This window comes from Bufo gargarizans, chromosome 3 (genome assembly GCF_014858855.1).
Source record: "Bufo gargarizans isolate SCDJY-AF-19 chromosome 3, ASM1485885v1, whole genome shotgun sequence".
In the NCBI taxonomy this organism is placed as follows: domain Eukaryota; kingdom Metazoa; phylum Chordata; class Amphibia; order Anura; family Bufonidae; genus Bufo; species Bufo gargarizans.
The window spans coordinates 88,720,091-88,738,278 of NC_058082.1; the positions used below are offsets into that span (position 1 = coordinate 88,720,091).

The 18,188-nt window shown below is 48.5% G+C and overlaps 1 protein-coding gene across 2 annotated transcripts in view; it reads left to right on the forward strand.

Moving 5' to 3' along the window:
- Positions 1–2,504: 2,504 nt before the first annotated feature.
- PSPC1 (paraspeckle component 1) overlaps positions 2,505–18,188 on the forward strand; it is an 85,476-nt gene continuing 69,792 nt past the window's right edge. For both annotated transcript variants that reach the window (XM_044284942.1, XM_044284943.1), the window contains exon 1: positions 2,505–2,993. In XM_044284942.1, coding sequence (XP_044140877.1) covers positions 2,613–2,993 — 381 coding nt within the window. In that variant the 5' untranslated portion in view covers positions 2,505–2,612. The remainder of the gene's footprint in view (positions 2,994–18,188) is intronic.

The following is an 18,188-nucleotide window of genomic DNA, read 5'->3' on the forward strand; positions in this document are numbered from 1 at the left end:
CCTGGGTGCGGGTGCCCACAGAGAGGGCTCTGAGTGCCGCCTCTGGCACCCGTGCCATAGGTTCGCCATCACTGCCATATAGTGAGCAACATAAAGGAAAAAATCAAAATGGCTGTTATCAAATATTTAAAATGTGACCAAAGCATCTTATACTCTCCAAAATGGTATCAATGCAGATCGCCCTGGAAAATAGGGCCCTAACATAGCTCCTTAGAGGAAAATATAAAAAGTTACAGATGTCAGAATATTGGGATGCAAAAAAAAAATTTTTTTTTCAGTTTATTTTTTTTAAGTATAAAAACCATACCAAAAACTATGTAAATTTGGTGTCACTGTAATCCTACTGACCTGCAGAATAAAGGTAATGTGTTATTTTTTCCCCGCACAGTGAACACTGTAAAAACAAAGCTCATAAAACAATGGTGCAGTTGCATTTTTTTCCTTATACATCATATGAAAGATGAAAGGGGTTTTCCAGGAGTTTTACACTGATGACCTATCCTCTAAATAGGTCAGCAGTATTTGATCCGTGGGGGTCCGACACCAGGGACCGCAGCGGTTCAGTTCTTTTAGGGCTCTTTCATACTTGCGTTGTCCGGATACGGCGTGTACTGCATTTGCCGGAATTACACGCCGGATCCGGAAAAACGCAAGTGAACTGAAAGCATTTGAAGACGGATCTGTCTTCAAAATGCTTTCAGTGTTACTATGGCAGCCAGGACGCTATTAAAGTCCTGGTTGCCATAGTAGGAGCGGGGGAGCGGTATACTTACAGTCCGTGCGGCTCCCGGGGCGCTCCAGAATGACATCAGAGCGCCCCATGCGCATGGATGACGTGCCATGCGATCACGTCATCCATGCGCGTGGGGCGCCCTGACGTCACTCTGGAGCGCCCCGGGAGCCGCACGGATGGTAAATATGCTGCTCCCCCGCTCCCCGCTACACTTTATCATGGCTGCCAGGACTTTAGCGTCCTGGCAGCCATGGTAACCATTCAGAAAAAGCTAAACGTCGGATCCGGCAATGCACCGAAATGACGTTAAGCTTAAGGCCGGATCTGGATTAATGCCTTTCAATGGGCATTGATTCCGGATCCGGCCTTGCGGCAAGTGTTCAGGATTTTTGGCCGGAGCAAAAAGCGCAGCATGCTGCAGTATTTTCTCCGGCCAAAAAACGTTCCGGTCCGGAACTAAAGACATCCTGATGCATCCTGAACGGATTTCTCTCCATTCAGAATGCATTAGGATAAAACTGATCAGGATTCTTCCGGCATAGAGCCCCGACGGCGGAACTCTATGCCGGAAGAAAAGAACGCAAGTGTGAAAGAGCCCTTAGAAGGCAGCGTTGCTTACAGTGGCGCTGCAGCCTTCCCTCAGCGCCGTCCATTGTAGTGGCTGTGCTTGGTATCGCAGCTCAGCTCCATTCTCTTCTATGGAGCCGAGCTGTGCCTAGGCCATGTGACCGATAGACGTGATGTCAAACGGTCTAGCAAAAGCTGATGAAGGTAGCGGCTACTGCCTTCTGAAACAGCTGATCGGCGAAGGTCCCGGGTGTCAGACCCAAAGATCAGATACTGATGACCTATGCTCCTTGAGGCTAATTAGCATATTATATAAGTTAGATTTCTGGCGTAACGGGGGCATAGATAAAAGTAGGAATAGACTAGATAGGTTTAGCTGACATTAGCACATCGCTAATGTCAGCTAGCTTAATAGGGTTAATTATGGTGACAGAAAACCTTTAATATCTCTGCATTGAAAAATTTAGGCAAAAAGAATATCCTGATAAAGTGAGGGAAGCATTGTAATACAGGCAGATCTATCACACTGCCGCTGTGGAAACCTATAACTTTTGTTGCCTATAGCAACCAAGCACCGCACAGCTTTCAGTTTTGCAAGACTAAAATGTGAATTGAAAGCTCTGCTGTGATTGGTTGCTTTGGAAAACAAAGACATAGGAGGAGATTTACCAAACTGCCTATAGCAACCAATCAGATTCCACCTTTCATTTTCCAAAGGAGCGCTGAGAAATAAAAGGTGGAATCTGGTTGCTATGGGCAACTAAACCAGTTCTACTTTACTCCAGTTTTGAGAACTCTCCCATAGCCTCTCCACTGGTCTCACTCCTGCACCCCTCTCATTGCAGCTGGAAAGCACTGCAGGATAAACGCTCAGGTTAAAGATTTTTGCCATATTATTACACTCGTAGCATCTTTTTCCCGAACTTCACGTGCCCTAGCAACACACAACCCAATGGCAGGAGGCTGCCCACTGCAGTACGGCTCTTATGTAAGGCACGTCGTCTCGCTTTCACCGGATTAAAAAGTCTTTATTATTTCCACATATGCTGTCCCCTGCAGGAGGACATTTTACCTTAGACCATTACAAGGGTCGGAATAGGTTGTTGGTCTACTAAAAAATGGCCGGCGCTCTAGCTGTGCGGAGACAGCAGGGTGACCGAGCGCTTTGGCCTCTTTCAATCCTAACGGGGATCTGGGGGCGTGACGTCAGCACCCGCTGGAAATTTTCACGGCGCCATTTTGAAGTCGCTGGGTCGGACCTGCGTGGTGAGCGCTCTCTCCGTAGAATTGCCGCAGTCGTCTCTGTTGGAAGATGGCCATGGCGAACAGGAATCTGAAGCAAGTGCGCATCGAGAGAAACAACAATGGCAGCAACAGCAGTGAGAGGATTTCCCCTCCGCAGCAGCAGATGGTGCACCCGGGGAGGAACAAGCGCAGCTTTGACCTGTCCGAGGGGGACCCGGCTCTTATGCCTCCTAAGATGGAAGAGGCGGAGGAGTCTCAGGGGGTGACCATCGACATCAAGAGCTTCCTGAAGCCCGGGGAGAAGAGCTACACCCAGCGGTGCCGCCTGTTCGTGGGCAACCTGCCGACCGACATCACGGAGGAGGATTTTAAGAAGCTCTTTGAGAAGTTTGGAGAACCCAGCGAGGTCTTCATCAACCGGGACCGGGGCTTCGGCTTCATCCGCCTGGTAGGTGGCCCTGAGGGGGGACCTTCCTGTTCTCCATCTCCTGCCCGTCTCCTAAAGTGACAAAACGCATGAAAAACGCATCCGTATTTCTAGGTTTGGTCTGAAAGAAGTGTCATGTGGCCAGCCTGGGTGTCATCAGCAGTCTAGTGGACATTGTATGTGAGGATACGTGTCTGCTCTTGTATGTTAGGGTTCTATATTGGGTCGGCGTTAGATGTCCGTGTGCAGTCTGCGGCTGTTACGCAAATTATAAAGCTTGCCTATTTTGTGGACAAGAATAGGCATTTCTACAATAGAGGCCGCAGAAAGTGGCTCTTGGCCGGTATCCGCGTATTTGCTGATCTGCGTGCGTGAGTGCTTACACGTAACATGTCACCGGATCACGCGCTTTCACATCGGTTTCAGATTCGGTCATGAAATGTGGACAATAAGGCGGTGTAGCATTATACTACCCTACCTCGTGAGATTTCCCTACCTCCTGACTTCCTGTCGCACTGCTAATGACGTGGGAGGCGTTCCTGAGTTTTGACGATCTGTGCATGCGCAAACCGACAGTTTATGGAAAATCTCAGCGGAGTTCAGCTTTACACCGGGACACTGCGCATGCGCAGAAGAGCCTCAGTAGGGAGATATTACGGCCCAGTGCGCAAGCGCGGCTAACTCCGGCCGGCGCATGCGCAGTGTCCCGGTGTGAAGCTGAACTCCGCTGAGATTTTCCATAAACTGTCGGTTTGCGCATGCGCAGATCGTCAAAACTCAAACGCCTCCTCACGTCATTAGCAGTGTGACGGGAATTCAGGAGGTAGGGAAATCTCACGAAGTAGGGTAATGTAACGCTACACCGGTGCAGACAGACAGGGTTGCCTGGCAACCTCACAAGCCTAGCAGCGTGCCAGCTGTTCTGACACTACATCCCCCAGCATGCACACTTGCTCTGCTGTTCCAATCGGTGTGATTGGAGCATGCTGGGAGTTGTAGTTTCACAATGGCTTTAGAGTTTCCTGACCCGGGTCTAAGGCAATACTTTGATATGGAGTGGGGTGCATGTATAAATGAGCCGTACGATTGTCGAGAGGAGAGCGTTCCTTCCTGGCAATCGCCTGCTCGTTAGTGGAGGAGACTGCAGCTATTACATGCAGCGATCTCCTCCACAGTATGGAGAGGAATGATCACTAACGCCATCGCTCGTCCCTATACAGAATCATTATTTGCCGACCGCAGGGCGTGATTACACGACGCAGTCTGCTGCCAGCAAACAATTTCTGTGCCTGCATAAAAGATACGATTATCCGATGAATGAGCATTTGCTCGGCGGCACTTTTACACCGGCAGATTATCGGTAATTGTGATGAATACCGTACCCCGACTGATGCCGAATGTCAACTGCGTTGAGCTCACGGGATACGGTATGGTCACTGGTTACCAAGGCGTGACGTTACGCCCTCCTGGAGAAGCGGGTAAGGTCAGTCTTGGTACAGTGTTCAGACTCCATGTCCACACGGGCACAGAAAGGCAACAAGCTGAGAGCCTTTTCACTGCCTCAATGAAATAAGCGCGTTCTCAGCCCGGAAAGGCTGCCACCAGTTTCTTGTTTGATATAAGCACGGTCTGCTAACGGGATTATATAGATTAAGAAACCAACCTGTGGTAGCGTATAACTAGGCCGAAACACGGACGTGGGAATTTGTGATCGAGATACCAGACAGACAGCGCAAGATTAAGATTAAATTATATATTTAATCGCCTTAAGGGCTCACTAGACAATACACTATACTAACAGAATATATATACAGACGTCTGAGGTTACAAATACAGGTAGTATGGTACAAACAGGGTTAAGCAGAACAAAAGTCAGTTTACCAGATGGATGAGTCCTTTTGGGTTGTGATAAGTTCTTAGCTGTATTCACATGGGAGGCAGTGATGTCCGCAGGTTGCAGGTCCCTCTGAACACATGGCACGATGTGACTCTCCTTCAGAGCAAAGACACGCCCACTTGCAGGCACAAGTATTTTAAACTGTAGCAGGCCCCTCCTCTTCCTGCCTCTGGGAAGGGCCCCCCTCCCTGCTGTTCCTGGCAGCTCAATGACCCACAAAACCCTTTAGGGTTCATAGCTCCAGACCAGAAGGTCACAGGGACCCGACTGGGTTCCGGCGACAAGTAGAGTCTAAGCATGGTACCGCTATTTAGTCCCTTTGGGGAGATATGTAAATCTCCCTTCGCTGGCATCTCACCACCAAACCATGACCACGGGCCTGTTCATCGTGGCCACAGGGACGCAAATACCGTATTTTTCGCCCTATAAGACGCACCGGCCCATAAGACGCACCTAGGTGTTTGGGGAGGAAAATAAGAAAAAAATTTTTTTAACCAAAAGGTGTGCTTTTGGTGGGTTTGGAACTAATGGTGGTCTGTGGATGACGGACACTGTTATTGGGGGGGGGGGGGATCTGTGGATGACGGACACTGTATGGGGGATCTGTAGGATGACTTGACACTGTTTATGGTGTGGATTCTGTGGATGACTGACAATCTTGTTATGGGGGGGATCTGTGGATGACTGCCCACTTTTATGGGGGGGATCTGGGAGGACTGAACACTTTTATGGGGGGGATCTGTGGATGACTGCACACTTTTATGGGGGGGATCTGTGGATGACTTGGACACCTGTTATGGGGGAATCTCGTGGATGCCACGGACACTGTTCTGGGGGGCGTATCTGTGGATGACGGACCACTGTTAGGGGGGATCTTGTGGCTGACGGACACTGTTGATGGGGGGGATCTTGTGGATCGACGGGCATTCTGTTATGGGGGGGATCTGTGGATGACGGACACTGTTATGGGGGGGATCTGTGGATGACGGACACTGTTATGGGGGGGATCTGTGGATGACGGACACTGTTATGGGGGGGATCTGTGGATGACGGACACTGTTATGGGGGGGATCTGTGGATGACGGACACTGTTATGGGGGGATCTGTGGATGACGGACACTGTTATGGGGGGGATCTGTGGATGACGGACACTGTTATGGGGGGGATCTGTGGATGACGGACACTGTTATGGGGGGATCTGTGGATGACGGACACTGTTATGGGGGGGGATCTGTGGATGACGGACACTGTTATGGGGGGGATCTGTGGATGACGGACACTGTTATGGGGGGATCTGTGGATGACGGACACTGTTATGGGGGGGATCTGTGGATGACGGACACTGTTATGGGGGGATCTGTGGATGACGGACACTGTTATGGGGGGGATCTGTGGATGACGGACACTGTTATGGGGGGGATCTGTGGATGACGGACACTGTTATGGGGGGGATCTGTGGATGACGGACACTGTTATGGGGGGGATCTGTGGATGACGGACACTGTTATGGGGGGGATCTGTGGATGACGGACACTGTTATGGGGGGGATCTGTGGATGACGGACACTGTTATGGGGGGATCTGTGGATGACGGACACTGTTATGGGGGGGATCTGTGGATGACGGACACTGTTATGGGGGGGTCTGTGGATGACGGACACTGTTATGGGGGGGTCTGTGGATGACGGACACTGTTATGGGGGGGATCTGTGGATGACGGACACTGTTATGGGGGGATCTGTGGATGACGGACACTGTTATGGGGGGGATCTGTGGATGACGGACACTGTTATGGGGGGGATCTGTGGATGACGGACACTGTTATGGGGGGGATCTGTGGATGACGGACACTGTTATGGGGGGGGATCTGTGGATGACGGACACTGTTATGGGGGGGTCTGTGGATGACGGACACTGTTATGGGGGGGATCTGTGGATGACGGACACTGTTATGGGGGGGGGATCTGTGGATGACGGACACTGTTATGGGGGGGGATCTGTGGATGACGGACACTGTTATGGGGGGGGATCTGTGGATGACGGACACTGTTATGGGGGGGGGGATCTGTGGATGACGGGACACTGTTATGGGGGGGGATCTGTGGATGACGGACACTGTTATGGGGGGGGATCTGTGGATGACGGACGCTGTTATATATGTGCCATCCACAGACCCCCCCCCCCCCCCCCCAGCCCATAACTGCCATCCACAGATTCCGTGTCCCCCCGCCCTCCCCAGTATACAAATATAAAATGTATTATTCAATTAAAAGTTATTAAACATGCCCCCCTCACTCCTAATAGTACCGTATATCCTAATTGCTTCTGTATAATGCCGGCAGGCGGGCTGGGCGGCTGGCGCGTCACTCACTGACGTCACTTGCCTGCGCCGCCTACTTCATTCATAAAGCAGGCGGCGCAGGCACGTGACATCAGTGAGTTACGCTGCTGCCTGCCGGAATTATACAGAAGCAATTAGGATATGCGGTACTATTAGGAGTGAGGGGGGCATGTTTAATAACTTTTAATTGAATAATACATTTTGATATTTGTGTAGCACTGGAGCGGCGGGCCTATAGTACAGTGACTGCACCGCCCCGTCGCAATTGCCGGCCCCCAGCTCCTCCTCCGCTCGCACATCGCAGCCAGCGATGTTAAACATGTCAGCATTCGCCCCATAAGACGCAGGGGCATTTTCCTCCCATTTTTAGGGAGGAAAAAGTGCGTCTTATGGGGCGAAAAATACAGTATGTATCCGGTTTGTGCCTGTAATGGCCGGGCAATTCATAATTCCTTATGAACTGCCGGCCACAGAAAGTCTGATAATTTCCATGGAACTGGGGAATGGACTAGACCTCCTGCAGAGGTCTTTCCTCTTCCATTAGCTGGGTTCCTGCTTGAATTGATATAAGGAGGGGAATGGGCATATGAAGGGAGAGAATGGGCATATAACAGTGTTTCCCAACCAGTGGGCCTCCAGCTGTTGCAAAACTACACCTCCCAGCATGCCCGCACAGCCAAAGGCTGCCCGGGCATGCTGGGAGTTGTAGTTTTGCAACAGCTGGAGGCATGCTGGTTGGGAAACACTGTTATATGCCCATTCTCTCCCTTCATATGCCCATTCCCCTCCTTATATCCAGTGTTTCCCAAGCAGTGTGCCTCCAGCTGTTGCAAAACTGCAACTCCCAGCATGCCCGCACAGCCAAAGGATGTCCTGGCATGCTGGGAGTTGTAGTTTTGCAATAGCTGGAGGCACATTGGTTGGGAAACACTGTTATATGCCCATTTATTAATTTATTAACCTTTGTACAAAGGAAAAGTAAAGGAGTTGTCCATAGCAACCAAATTCCAGCTTTAATTTTTTTCATTGCTATCAGCAACTGCGCCGCTGTTATAATTGGTATCAGTGAGTACTTAAATAAAAGTATCGGTACTCGTACTCTGTCTTTAAAAAATGGTATCGGGACATCCCTAGTTTTCACAGACTCCTCCTGTCCACGAGAGACAACAAGCTGAGAGCCTTTTCACTGCCCCAGTGAAACAGCGCGTTCTCAGCCCGGGAAGACTGCCACCAGTTTCTTGTTTGATATAAGCCCAGTCCGCTAACTGGATTATATATGGTAAGAAACCAACCCGCGGTAGTGTATAACTAGGCAGAAACACAGGACATGGGGATTTGTGATCGATATAAAAGACAGCACAAGATTGAATTATATATTTAATCGCCGTAGGGGCTCACTAGAAATAACACTATACACACAATGATATATACAGAACCTCAGTCCACAAATACAGGTGGTATGGTTCAAACAGGGTTAAGCATGTCAAAAGTCAGTTTACCAGATGGCCCCTCCTCTTCCTGCCTCTGGGAAGGGCCCCCCCCCCTCCCTGCTGTTCCTGGCAGCTGAATGACCCACAAAACCCTTTAGGGTTCATAGCTCTAGACCAGAAGGTCACAGGGAGATGGTTCTGGGACCAACAGACCCGACTGGGTTCCGGCTACAAGTAGAGTCTAAGCATGGTACCGTTATTTAGTCCCTGTGGGGAGATGTGTAAATCTCCCTTCCCTGGCATCTCACCACCAAACTATGACCACGGGCCTGTTCATCGTGACCACAGGGACACAAATATGTATCCGGTTTTTGCCTGTGATGGCTGGGCGATTCATACTTCCTTATGAACTGCCGGCCCCCAGAAAGTCTGATAATTTCCATTGAACTGGGGAATGGACTAGACCTCCTGCAGAGAGGTCTTTCCTTTTCCATTTGCTGGGTTCCTGGCTGAATGGAATTGTGAAAAGTTGTAAACACTGGTGGACTGCTAGAGGTCCTCTGCCATCTGCTGGCTTTGAAGCAGGGCCCTCCTGTTGAGTTCACTACATCTGCTATCTGACAGCTGATGGCTGGTGTGGGAACATGGCGGACATGAAATATTAATTTATATTCCTCACAGTAATGAGCGTTCCTTATCGATTATCTGGCTGACCCTCAGCCAGCGTAATACAGGCAGAACTCCCAGTTAGGGGTGGACGATATGGCCTAAAATCTATATTGCAATATAATTTGAAGCATGTGCGATATATACTGCAATATATTATTTTCTTCTGTTTGTATACAAAAAATACAAATTACAAAACTTGGCCCAGAGTCAGTGCCATCAGCCCCATGGCATTTGCCAATTGCCATCATCATACATGTCCCCCAGAGCCAGTGCCATCAGCCCCAATCCCCATGGCATTTGCCATCATCTGCCATCAGACATGTCCCCCAGAACCAGTGCCATCTGATCAGCCCGATGGCCATCCTTTGCAAATAGATTCTCTCCCCCCCCCCCCCCCCAGAAGAATCGCTATACTTACCTTTCCTGCAGAGTGCTCGGCAGTCCGCAGGTGTCAAGTCTTCTTCCCAGCATGCATTAGGCAGGACCTGACGTCACACTCAACGTCAGCCAGCGGGTGCGGAGTCAGTCGGGAGCTGGAGCCACGAAGCAGTGAGAAGCTACTTCAATTCACTACCGCTCCGTGGTCATATTGCAGTTCGGCGATATGGACAAAATCTGTATCGTTGCACAGATTGATATCGTGCATATCGCATATATTGCCCACCCCTACTCCCAGTCACTTCTATAGGAGTCCCACAACATTCTAGAGAGGTATGTTGGGACCTGCATTTATTTGTAGCTATTTCAGGGGGTGTGAGTACCCCTTTAACACCTTAACCAGCTCAGCTCCCCTAGCTTAAACCCCCCCCAGACCACTTTTTACGATTCTGCACTACACTACTTTCACGGTTTATTGCTCGGTCATACAACTTACCACCCAAATGAATTTTACCTACTTTTCTTCTCACTAATAGAGCTTTCATTTGGTGGTATTTCATTGCTGCTGAGATTTTAACTTTTTTTGTTATTAATCGAAATTGACTGAAATTTTTGCAAAAAAATGACATTTTTCACTTTCAGTTGTAAAATTTTTCAAATAAAACTACATTTCTATATAAATTTTTCTCTAAATTTATTGTTCTACATGTCTTTGATAAAAAAATGCAATAAGTGTATATTTATTGGTTTGCGCAAAAGTTATAGCGTTTACAAACTAATGTAAAAAAATGTGAATTTTCGCATTTTGAAGCAGCTCTGACTTTCTAAGCACCTGTCATGTTTCCTGAGGTTCTACAATGCCCAGACAGTAGAAACACCCCAGAAATGACCCCATTTCGGAAAAGTAGACACCCTAAAGGCAGTGTTTTCCAACCAGTGTGCCGCCAGCTGTTGCAAAACTACAACTCCCAGCATGCCTTGACAGCCTTTGGCTGTGCGGGCATGCTGGGAGTTGTAGTTTTGCAACAGCTGGAGGCACACTGGTTGGGAAACACTGCCTTAAGGTATTCGCTGATGGGCATAGTGAGTTCATGGAAGTTTTTATTTTTTGTCACAAGTTAGCGGAAATCTTTTTTTTTAATTTTTTTTTCTTACAAACTCTCATATTCCACTAACTTGTGACAAAATAAAATTTTACATGAACTCACCATACCCCTCACGGAATACCTTGGGATGTCTTCTTTCCAAAATGGGGTCACTTGTGGGGTATTTATACTGCCCTGGCATTTTAGGGGCCCTAAAGCGTGAGAAGTCTGGAATCCAAATGCGTAAAAAATGCCCTGTGAAATCGTAAAGATACTCTTTAGAATTTGGGCCCCTTTGCGCACCTAGGCTGCAAAAAAGTGTCACACATGTGGTATCGCTGTACTCAGGAGAAGTAGGGCAATGTGTTTTGGGGTGTATTTTTACATATACCCATGCTGGGTGAGAGAAATATCTCTGTAAAAGACAACTTTTCCCATTTTTTTAGGGCCCCTAAAATGCAAGGGCAGTATAAATACCCCACATGTGACCCCATTTTGGAAAGAAGACATCCCAAGGTATTCCGTGAGGGGCATGGCGAGTTCATATAAGTTGCTTGTTTTTTTAGCACAAGTTAGTGGAATATGAGGGTCTGTGGCCGGCCGGCGCTCCTCCTACTGGTAAGTGACAGGTCTGTGCGATGAGCCGCACAGACCTGTCACTTACCAGTAGGAGGAGCGCCGGCCACAGACAGCACAGGTAAGTATAAGCTAAGTAACCATGGCACTGCAGTAGCGTCCTGGCTGCCATGGTAACCGATCGGAGCCCCAGCGATTAAACTGGGACTCCGATCGGAAATGCCGCTCCGCTGCCACCAATGATGGGGGGGTTGTTAGCCTGTGGCCACTGCCACCAATGCTTTTAAAGGGACACTGACAGGGCCAATAAGCATATTGAGGTATATATATATGGCAGTACAGGTCTTATAATGGGTATTACAATCATCTAAGTATCCCCCCTGTCCACATTATACATACAGTAAACTTAAGTTTTATAACCTGCTCCAACGGTCTTCAATCTGCCCAAGGGGCGGCGTTTCACCTCTCTTGCGCCCAGCCAGCCTCCCCCAACTGCCGCTTTGAAGCGCCGCCCAGCTCATGAATATTCAGTTTGCTGGGCGGCTTCTGCGGTCCCCGCTCTGAAGCGCTGCGCTGAACAGTGCCCGGCGCATGCGCCGGATCTTGTGAAGTCCGGTACAGTAAGCGCCGCCCAGCTCATCAATATTCACTTTGCTGGGCGGTGCTTACTGTCCCCGACTTCACAAGATCCGGCGCATGCGCAGGGCACTGTTCAGCGCAGCGCTTCAGAGCGGGGACCGCAGAAGCCGCCCAGCAAACTGAATATTCATGAGCTGGGCGGCGCTTCAAAGCGGCAGTTGGGGGAGGCTGGCTGGGCGCAAGAGAGGTGAAACGCCGCCCCTTGGGCAGATTGAAGACCGTTGGAGCAGGTTATAAAACTTAAGTTTACTGTATGTATAATGTGGACAGGGGGGATACTTAGATGATTGTAATACCCATTATAAGACCTGTACTGCCATATATATATACCTCAATATGCTTATTGGCCCTGTCAGTGTCCCTTTAATACTGGGTCTAAGAAACAATAGAAAAACTATTTGAAGTAATACTGGGGAGGGAGGGGGGGGGGGGGGGATTGCGCACTGGCCACCAATGCTTTTAATAATGGAGAAGGAGGGGGGTGCAGCACCTGAGGGGTTAATTGTGCGGATCTCAGCCCCCTGTTAGAGATCGGGTGCTGCCAGGCAGCAGGGGGCAGTTATGTACACAGTTCTTAGTATATTCTAACTTGAAGCGTCCCAATCACCATGGGAACGCCTCTGTGTTAGAATATACTGTCGGAGCTGAGTTTTCACGATCGTGAAAACTCGGATCTGAAAAAGCTGTTATGCAGACGGATCTGCACTGAACGGATACCATTGTTTGCATTTATAGGTGCGGATCCGTCTGTGCAGATACCAGACGGATCCGCACCTAGCGCAAGTGTGAAAGTAGCCTAAGTAGATTCAGCTTAAGCCCTTAAAGGCTACTTTAACCACTTCAACCCCGCTAGCTGAAACCCCCTTAATGACCAGGCCACTTTTTACACTTCTGCACTACACTACTTTCACCGTTTATTGCTCGGTCATGCAAGCTTGTCTTTGATAAAAAAAAATGTTTGGGTCAAAAAAAAAATGGTTTGGGTAAAAGTTATAGCGTTTACAAACTATGGTACAAAAATGTGAATTTCCGCTTTTTGAAGCAGCTCTGACTTTCTGAGCACCTGTCATGTTTCCTGAGGTTCTACAATGGCCAGACAGTACAAACACCCCACAAATGACCCCATTTCGGAAAGTAGACACCCTAAGGTATTCACTGATGGGCATAGTGAGTTCATAGAACTTTTTATTTTTTGTCACAAGTTAGCGGAAAATGATGATTTATAATTTTTTTTTTTTTTTCTTACAAAGTCTCATATTCCACTAACTTGTGACAAAAAATAAAAACTTCCATGAACTCACTATGCCCATCACAAAATACCTTGGGGTGTCTTCTTTCCAAAATGGGGTCACTTGTGGGGTAGTTATACTGCCCTGGCATTCTAGGGGCCCAGATGCGTGAGAAGAAGTTTGCAATCAAAATCTGTAAAAAATGACCGGTGAAATCTGAAAGGTGCACTTTGGAATGTGTGCCCCTTTGCCCACCTAGGCTGCAAAAAAGTGTCACACATCTGGTATCGCCGTACTCAGGAGAAGTTGGGGAATGTGTTTTGGGGTGTCATTTTACATATACCCATGCTGGGTGAGAGAAATATCTTGGCAAAAGACAACTTTTCCCTTTTTTTTTATTATTTTTTTATACAAAGTTGGCATTTGACCAAGATATTTATCTCACCCAGCATGGGTATATGTAATATGACACCCCAAAACACATTCCCCAACTTCTCCTGAGTACGGCGATACCACATGTGTGACACTTTTTTGCAGCCAAGGTGGGCAAAGGGGCCCAAATTCCTTTTAGGAGGGCATTTTTAGACATTTGGATCCCAGACTTCTTCTCACGCTTTAGGGCCCCTAAAAAGCCAGGGCAGTATACATACCCCACATGTGACCCCATTTTGGAAAGAAGACACCCCTAGGTATTCAATGAGGGGCATGGCGAGTTCATCGAAAAAAAATATTTTTGGGCACAAGTTAGCGGAAATTGATATTTTTTATTTATTTTTTTTCTCACAAAGTCTCCCTTTCCGCTAAGGCTACTTTCACACTAGCGTTCGGGGCTCCGCTTGTGAGCTCCGTTTGAAGGGGCTCACAAGCGGCCCCGAACGCATCCGTACTGCCCTAATGCATTCTGAGTGGACGCGGATCCGCTCAGAATGCATCAGTCTGGCAGCGTTCAGCCTCCGCTCCGCTCAGCAGGTGGACACCTGAACGCTGCTTGCAGCGTTCGGGTGTCCGCCTGACCGTGCGGAGGCAAACGGATCCGTCCAGACTTACAATGTAAGTCAATGGGGACGGATCCGTTTGAATATGACACACTATGGCTCAATTTTCAAACGGATCCGTCACCCATTGACTTTCAATGTAAAGTCTGGACGGATCCGTCTCAGGCTACTTTGACACTTAGAATTTTTTTTACAATATAATGCAGACGGATCCGTTCTGAACGGATCCTACCGTCTGCATTATATGAGCGGATCCGTCTCAGACGGATCCGCTCTGAACGCAAGTGTGAAAGTAGCCTAACTTGGGACAAAAATTTAAATCTTTCATGGACTCAATATGCCCCTCACGGAATACCTTGGGGTGTCTTCTTTCCGAAATGGGGTCACATGTGGGGTATTTATACTGCCCTGGCATTTTAGGGGCCCTAAAGCGTGAGAAGAAGTCTGGAATATAAATGTCTAAAAAATGTTACACATTTGGATTCCGTGAGGGGTATGGAGAGTTCATGTGAGATTTTATTTTTTGACACAAGTTAGTGGAATATGAGACTTTGTAAGAAAAAATAAAAATAAAAAACAATTTCCACTAACTTGGGCCAAAAAAAATTCTGAATGGATCCTTACAGGGGGGGTGATCAATGACAGGGGGGTGATCACCCATATAGACTCCCTGATCACCCCCCTGTCATTGATCACCCCCCTGTAAGGCTCCATTCAGACGTCCGTATGATTTTTACGGATCCACGGATACATGGATCGGATCCGCAAAACACATACGGACGTCTGAATGGAGCCTTACAGGGGGGTGATCAATGACAGGGGGGTGATCAGGGAGTCTATATGGGGTGATCAGTGGTTCATAAAGGGTTAATAAGTGACAGGGGGGGGGGGTGTAGTGTAGTGGTGTTTGGTGCTACTTTACTGAGCTGCCTGTGTCCTCTGGTGGTCGATCCAAACAAAAGGGACCACCAGAGGACCAGGTAGCAGGTATATTAGACGCTGTTATCAAAACAGCGTCTAATATACCTGTTAGGGGTTAAAAAAAAATCACATCTCCAGCCTGCCAGCGAGCGATCGCCGCTGGCAGGCTGGAGATCCACTCGCTTACCTTCCGTTCCTGTGTGCGCGCGTTCACAGGAAATCTCGGCTATCGTGAGATGACGCACGGATGCGTCCAGGAGGAATAAATCAACCACCTTCCGGACGCATCCGTGCGTTAGGCGGTCGGGAGGTGGTTAACATTTGCAACCTTCGTTCCGGCAGAGGACAGCCTTCCAAAGCTCCCTGGACCCGGCATTGCCAGAAGTTACATGTGGCGGTATTTGTCTCGCCGGGTAGCATCTGGATCTCTGTTTGACCCCATTATTGTAAATGGGGCCAATGGGTATTCCAGTAACGTCCAGCAATGCGGGAGCAAGAGAGCTCCGGCAGGTAAGCCAAATAAGGCTACTTTCACACTAGCGTTCGATCGGATCCGTTCTGAACGGATCCGCTCATATTAATGCAGACGGAGGCTCCGTTCAGAACGGATCCGTTTGCATTACCATAAACAAAAACAAAAAAAATAAAACATTTTTTTTTTTTTTTTTGTTCATGATAGTGCAAACGGATCAGTTTTGACTTTACATTGAAAATCAATGGGGGACGGATCCGTTTGAAAATTGAGCCATACTGTGTCAACTTCAAACGGATCCGTCCCCATTGACTTACATTGTAAGTCTGGACGGATCCGTTTGCCTCCGCACGGCCAGGCGGACACCCGAACGCTGCAAGCAGCGTTCAGGTGTCCGCCTGCTAAGCGGAGCGGAGGACAAATGGTGCCAGACTGATGCATTCTGAGCGGATCCGTATCCACTCAGAATGCATTAGGGCTGGACGGATCCGTTCGGAGACGCTTGTGAGAGCCTTCAAACGGAACTCACAAGCGGAGCCCCGAACGCAAGTGTGAAAGTAGCCTAAGAAAAAGGTAAATATCTCACACAAGTCACAAGGTCATTAGAGACAAAATAAAATGCTAACTACTAAAGTGATAAAAACATCACAAAAACTGAAGCCAAAAGGAAAACTAAGATAAGGCCTCTTTCACACTTGCGTTGTCCGGATCCGGCGTGTACTCCACTTGCCGGAATTACACGCCGGATCCGGAAAAACGCAAGTGTATGTACTGAAAGCATTTGAAGGCGGATCCGTCTTCAAAATGCTTTCATTGTTACTATGGCAGCCAGGACGCTATTAAAGTCCTGGTTGCCATAGTAGTAGTGGGGAGCGGGGGAGCAGTATACTTACAGTCCGTGCGGCTCACGTCATCCATGCGCCTGGGGGCGTCCTGACGTCACTCTGGAGCGCCCCGGGGGCCGCACGGACGGTAAGTATGCTGCTCCCCCGCTCCCCACTACACTTTACCATGGCTAATGGTAATAAGCTAAATAGCAGTAAAAATAATAGCGACTTTTCATGTATGGTGATGTATGGTCTGTACAGGTATATGTGGATGTATATTGTCCCCCAGCTGCCCCAGTGTCAGTGAAGGCAGCAGAATCCACTGTGCATGGGCCAGACGTGTCTATCTACCGTTTAGCTGCTGTGCAGAATACAAGGTTCCCAGGAGCAGCCAGAGGCAGCAATCGCTGCCATTTTCCATGCACATGTAACACTACTATTTTTGGTATCACATATGACTGATTGTTTGAGGCATATGTGAACATCACCTAACATACGACCCAAAAAAAACATCCTTTAAAAATTAATACACCATCAGCCGCAAGTGCAGCCTCTGGTCCATTCACTTCTGTGGGTCTGCTGGACACAGCTGAGCCAGTGTTTTGACTATTTTCGGCAGTCCCGTAGAAATGAATGCAGGGTGGCCGCACATGTACGGCCCGCGCTTTTTCACTTTGCAGGCTTCGTTCTATAGGTCTTTGTAGGTCCTGCACCTACCGTATCTGACATTGGAGTCATATCCTAGTGATAAGCCCCGGTGTATGACACTACTAGAGATGAGCGAATTTCATATTTTGAAATTCGTTCACGCTTCGTTTACTGGTTTACCGTTATTCATTCCATCATAATAAGTCTATGGGCTGCAAAACGGATCTGTTCCATTTCCGTTATGGAGGGGAGTCCTCTCCTGCATAACGGAAACGGGACGGATTGGTTTTGCAGCCCATAGACTACTATTATAACGGAATGCCTCTAAAGGCATTCTGTTATGTATTACATTATAGAATTGCGTTATGGTCCATGTTAACGGAATCATAACTCAATTCACCTTTTACCTGATCTCTAGACACTACCCCTTTTAAAGAGGACCTTTCATCGGTCCAAACATTGTGAACGAAGTATCATGACATATACAGCGGCACCCAGGGATCTCACTGCACTTACTATTATCCCTGGGCGCTACTACGTTCTCCCGTTATGTCCTCCGGTATGTTTGGGGACTTGGTTATAGTAGGAGGAGACTTAGGGGACTTTGTTATAGTAGGCGGAGTCTGCCCTTGTCCTGTGGGCATCTCCTTCTCCTAGGCTGTAGTGCTGGCCAATCGCAGCGCAGAGCTAACAGCCTGGGAGGTTTTTTCTCACAGGCTGTGAGCTCTGCGATGCGATTGGCTAGCGCTACAGCCTAGGAGAAGGAGACGCCCACAGGACAAGGGCAGACTCCGCCTACTATAACCAAGTCCCCGAACATACCGGAGGACATAATGGGAGAACGGAGCAGCACCCAGGGATAATGGTAAGTGCAGTGAGATCCCTGGGCGCCGCTGTACAGATAATGATACTTGGTTCACAATGTTTGGACTGATGAAAGGTCCTCTTTTAATAGACATGCGAACGACAAGCCCGTACATGTGTGGATTATCGTGTAAACTGTCATGTGTGCTTGTGGAAAACGTATTCCACCCGCACGGTCTACTCACCTACCAGTTTACACCTCCGGAGGTCACGGCGGTGATTGATGATTTATGTTTGTACAGGGAC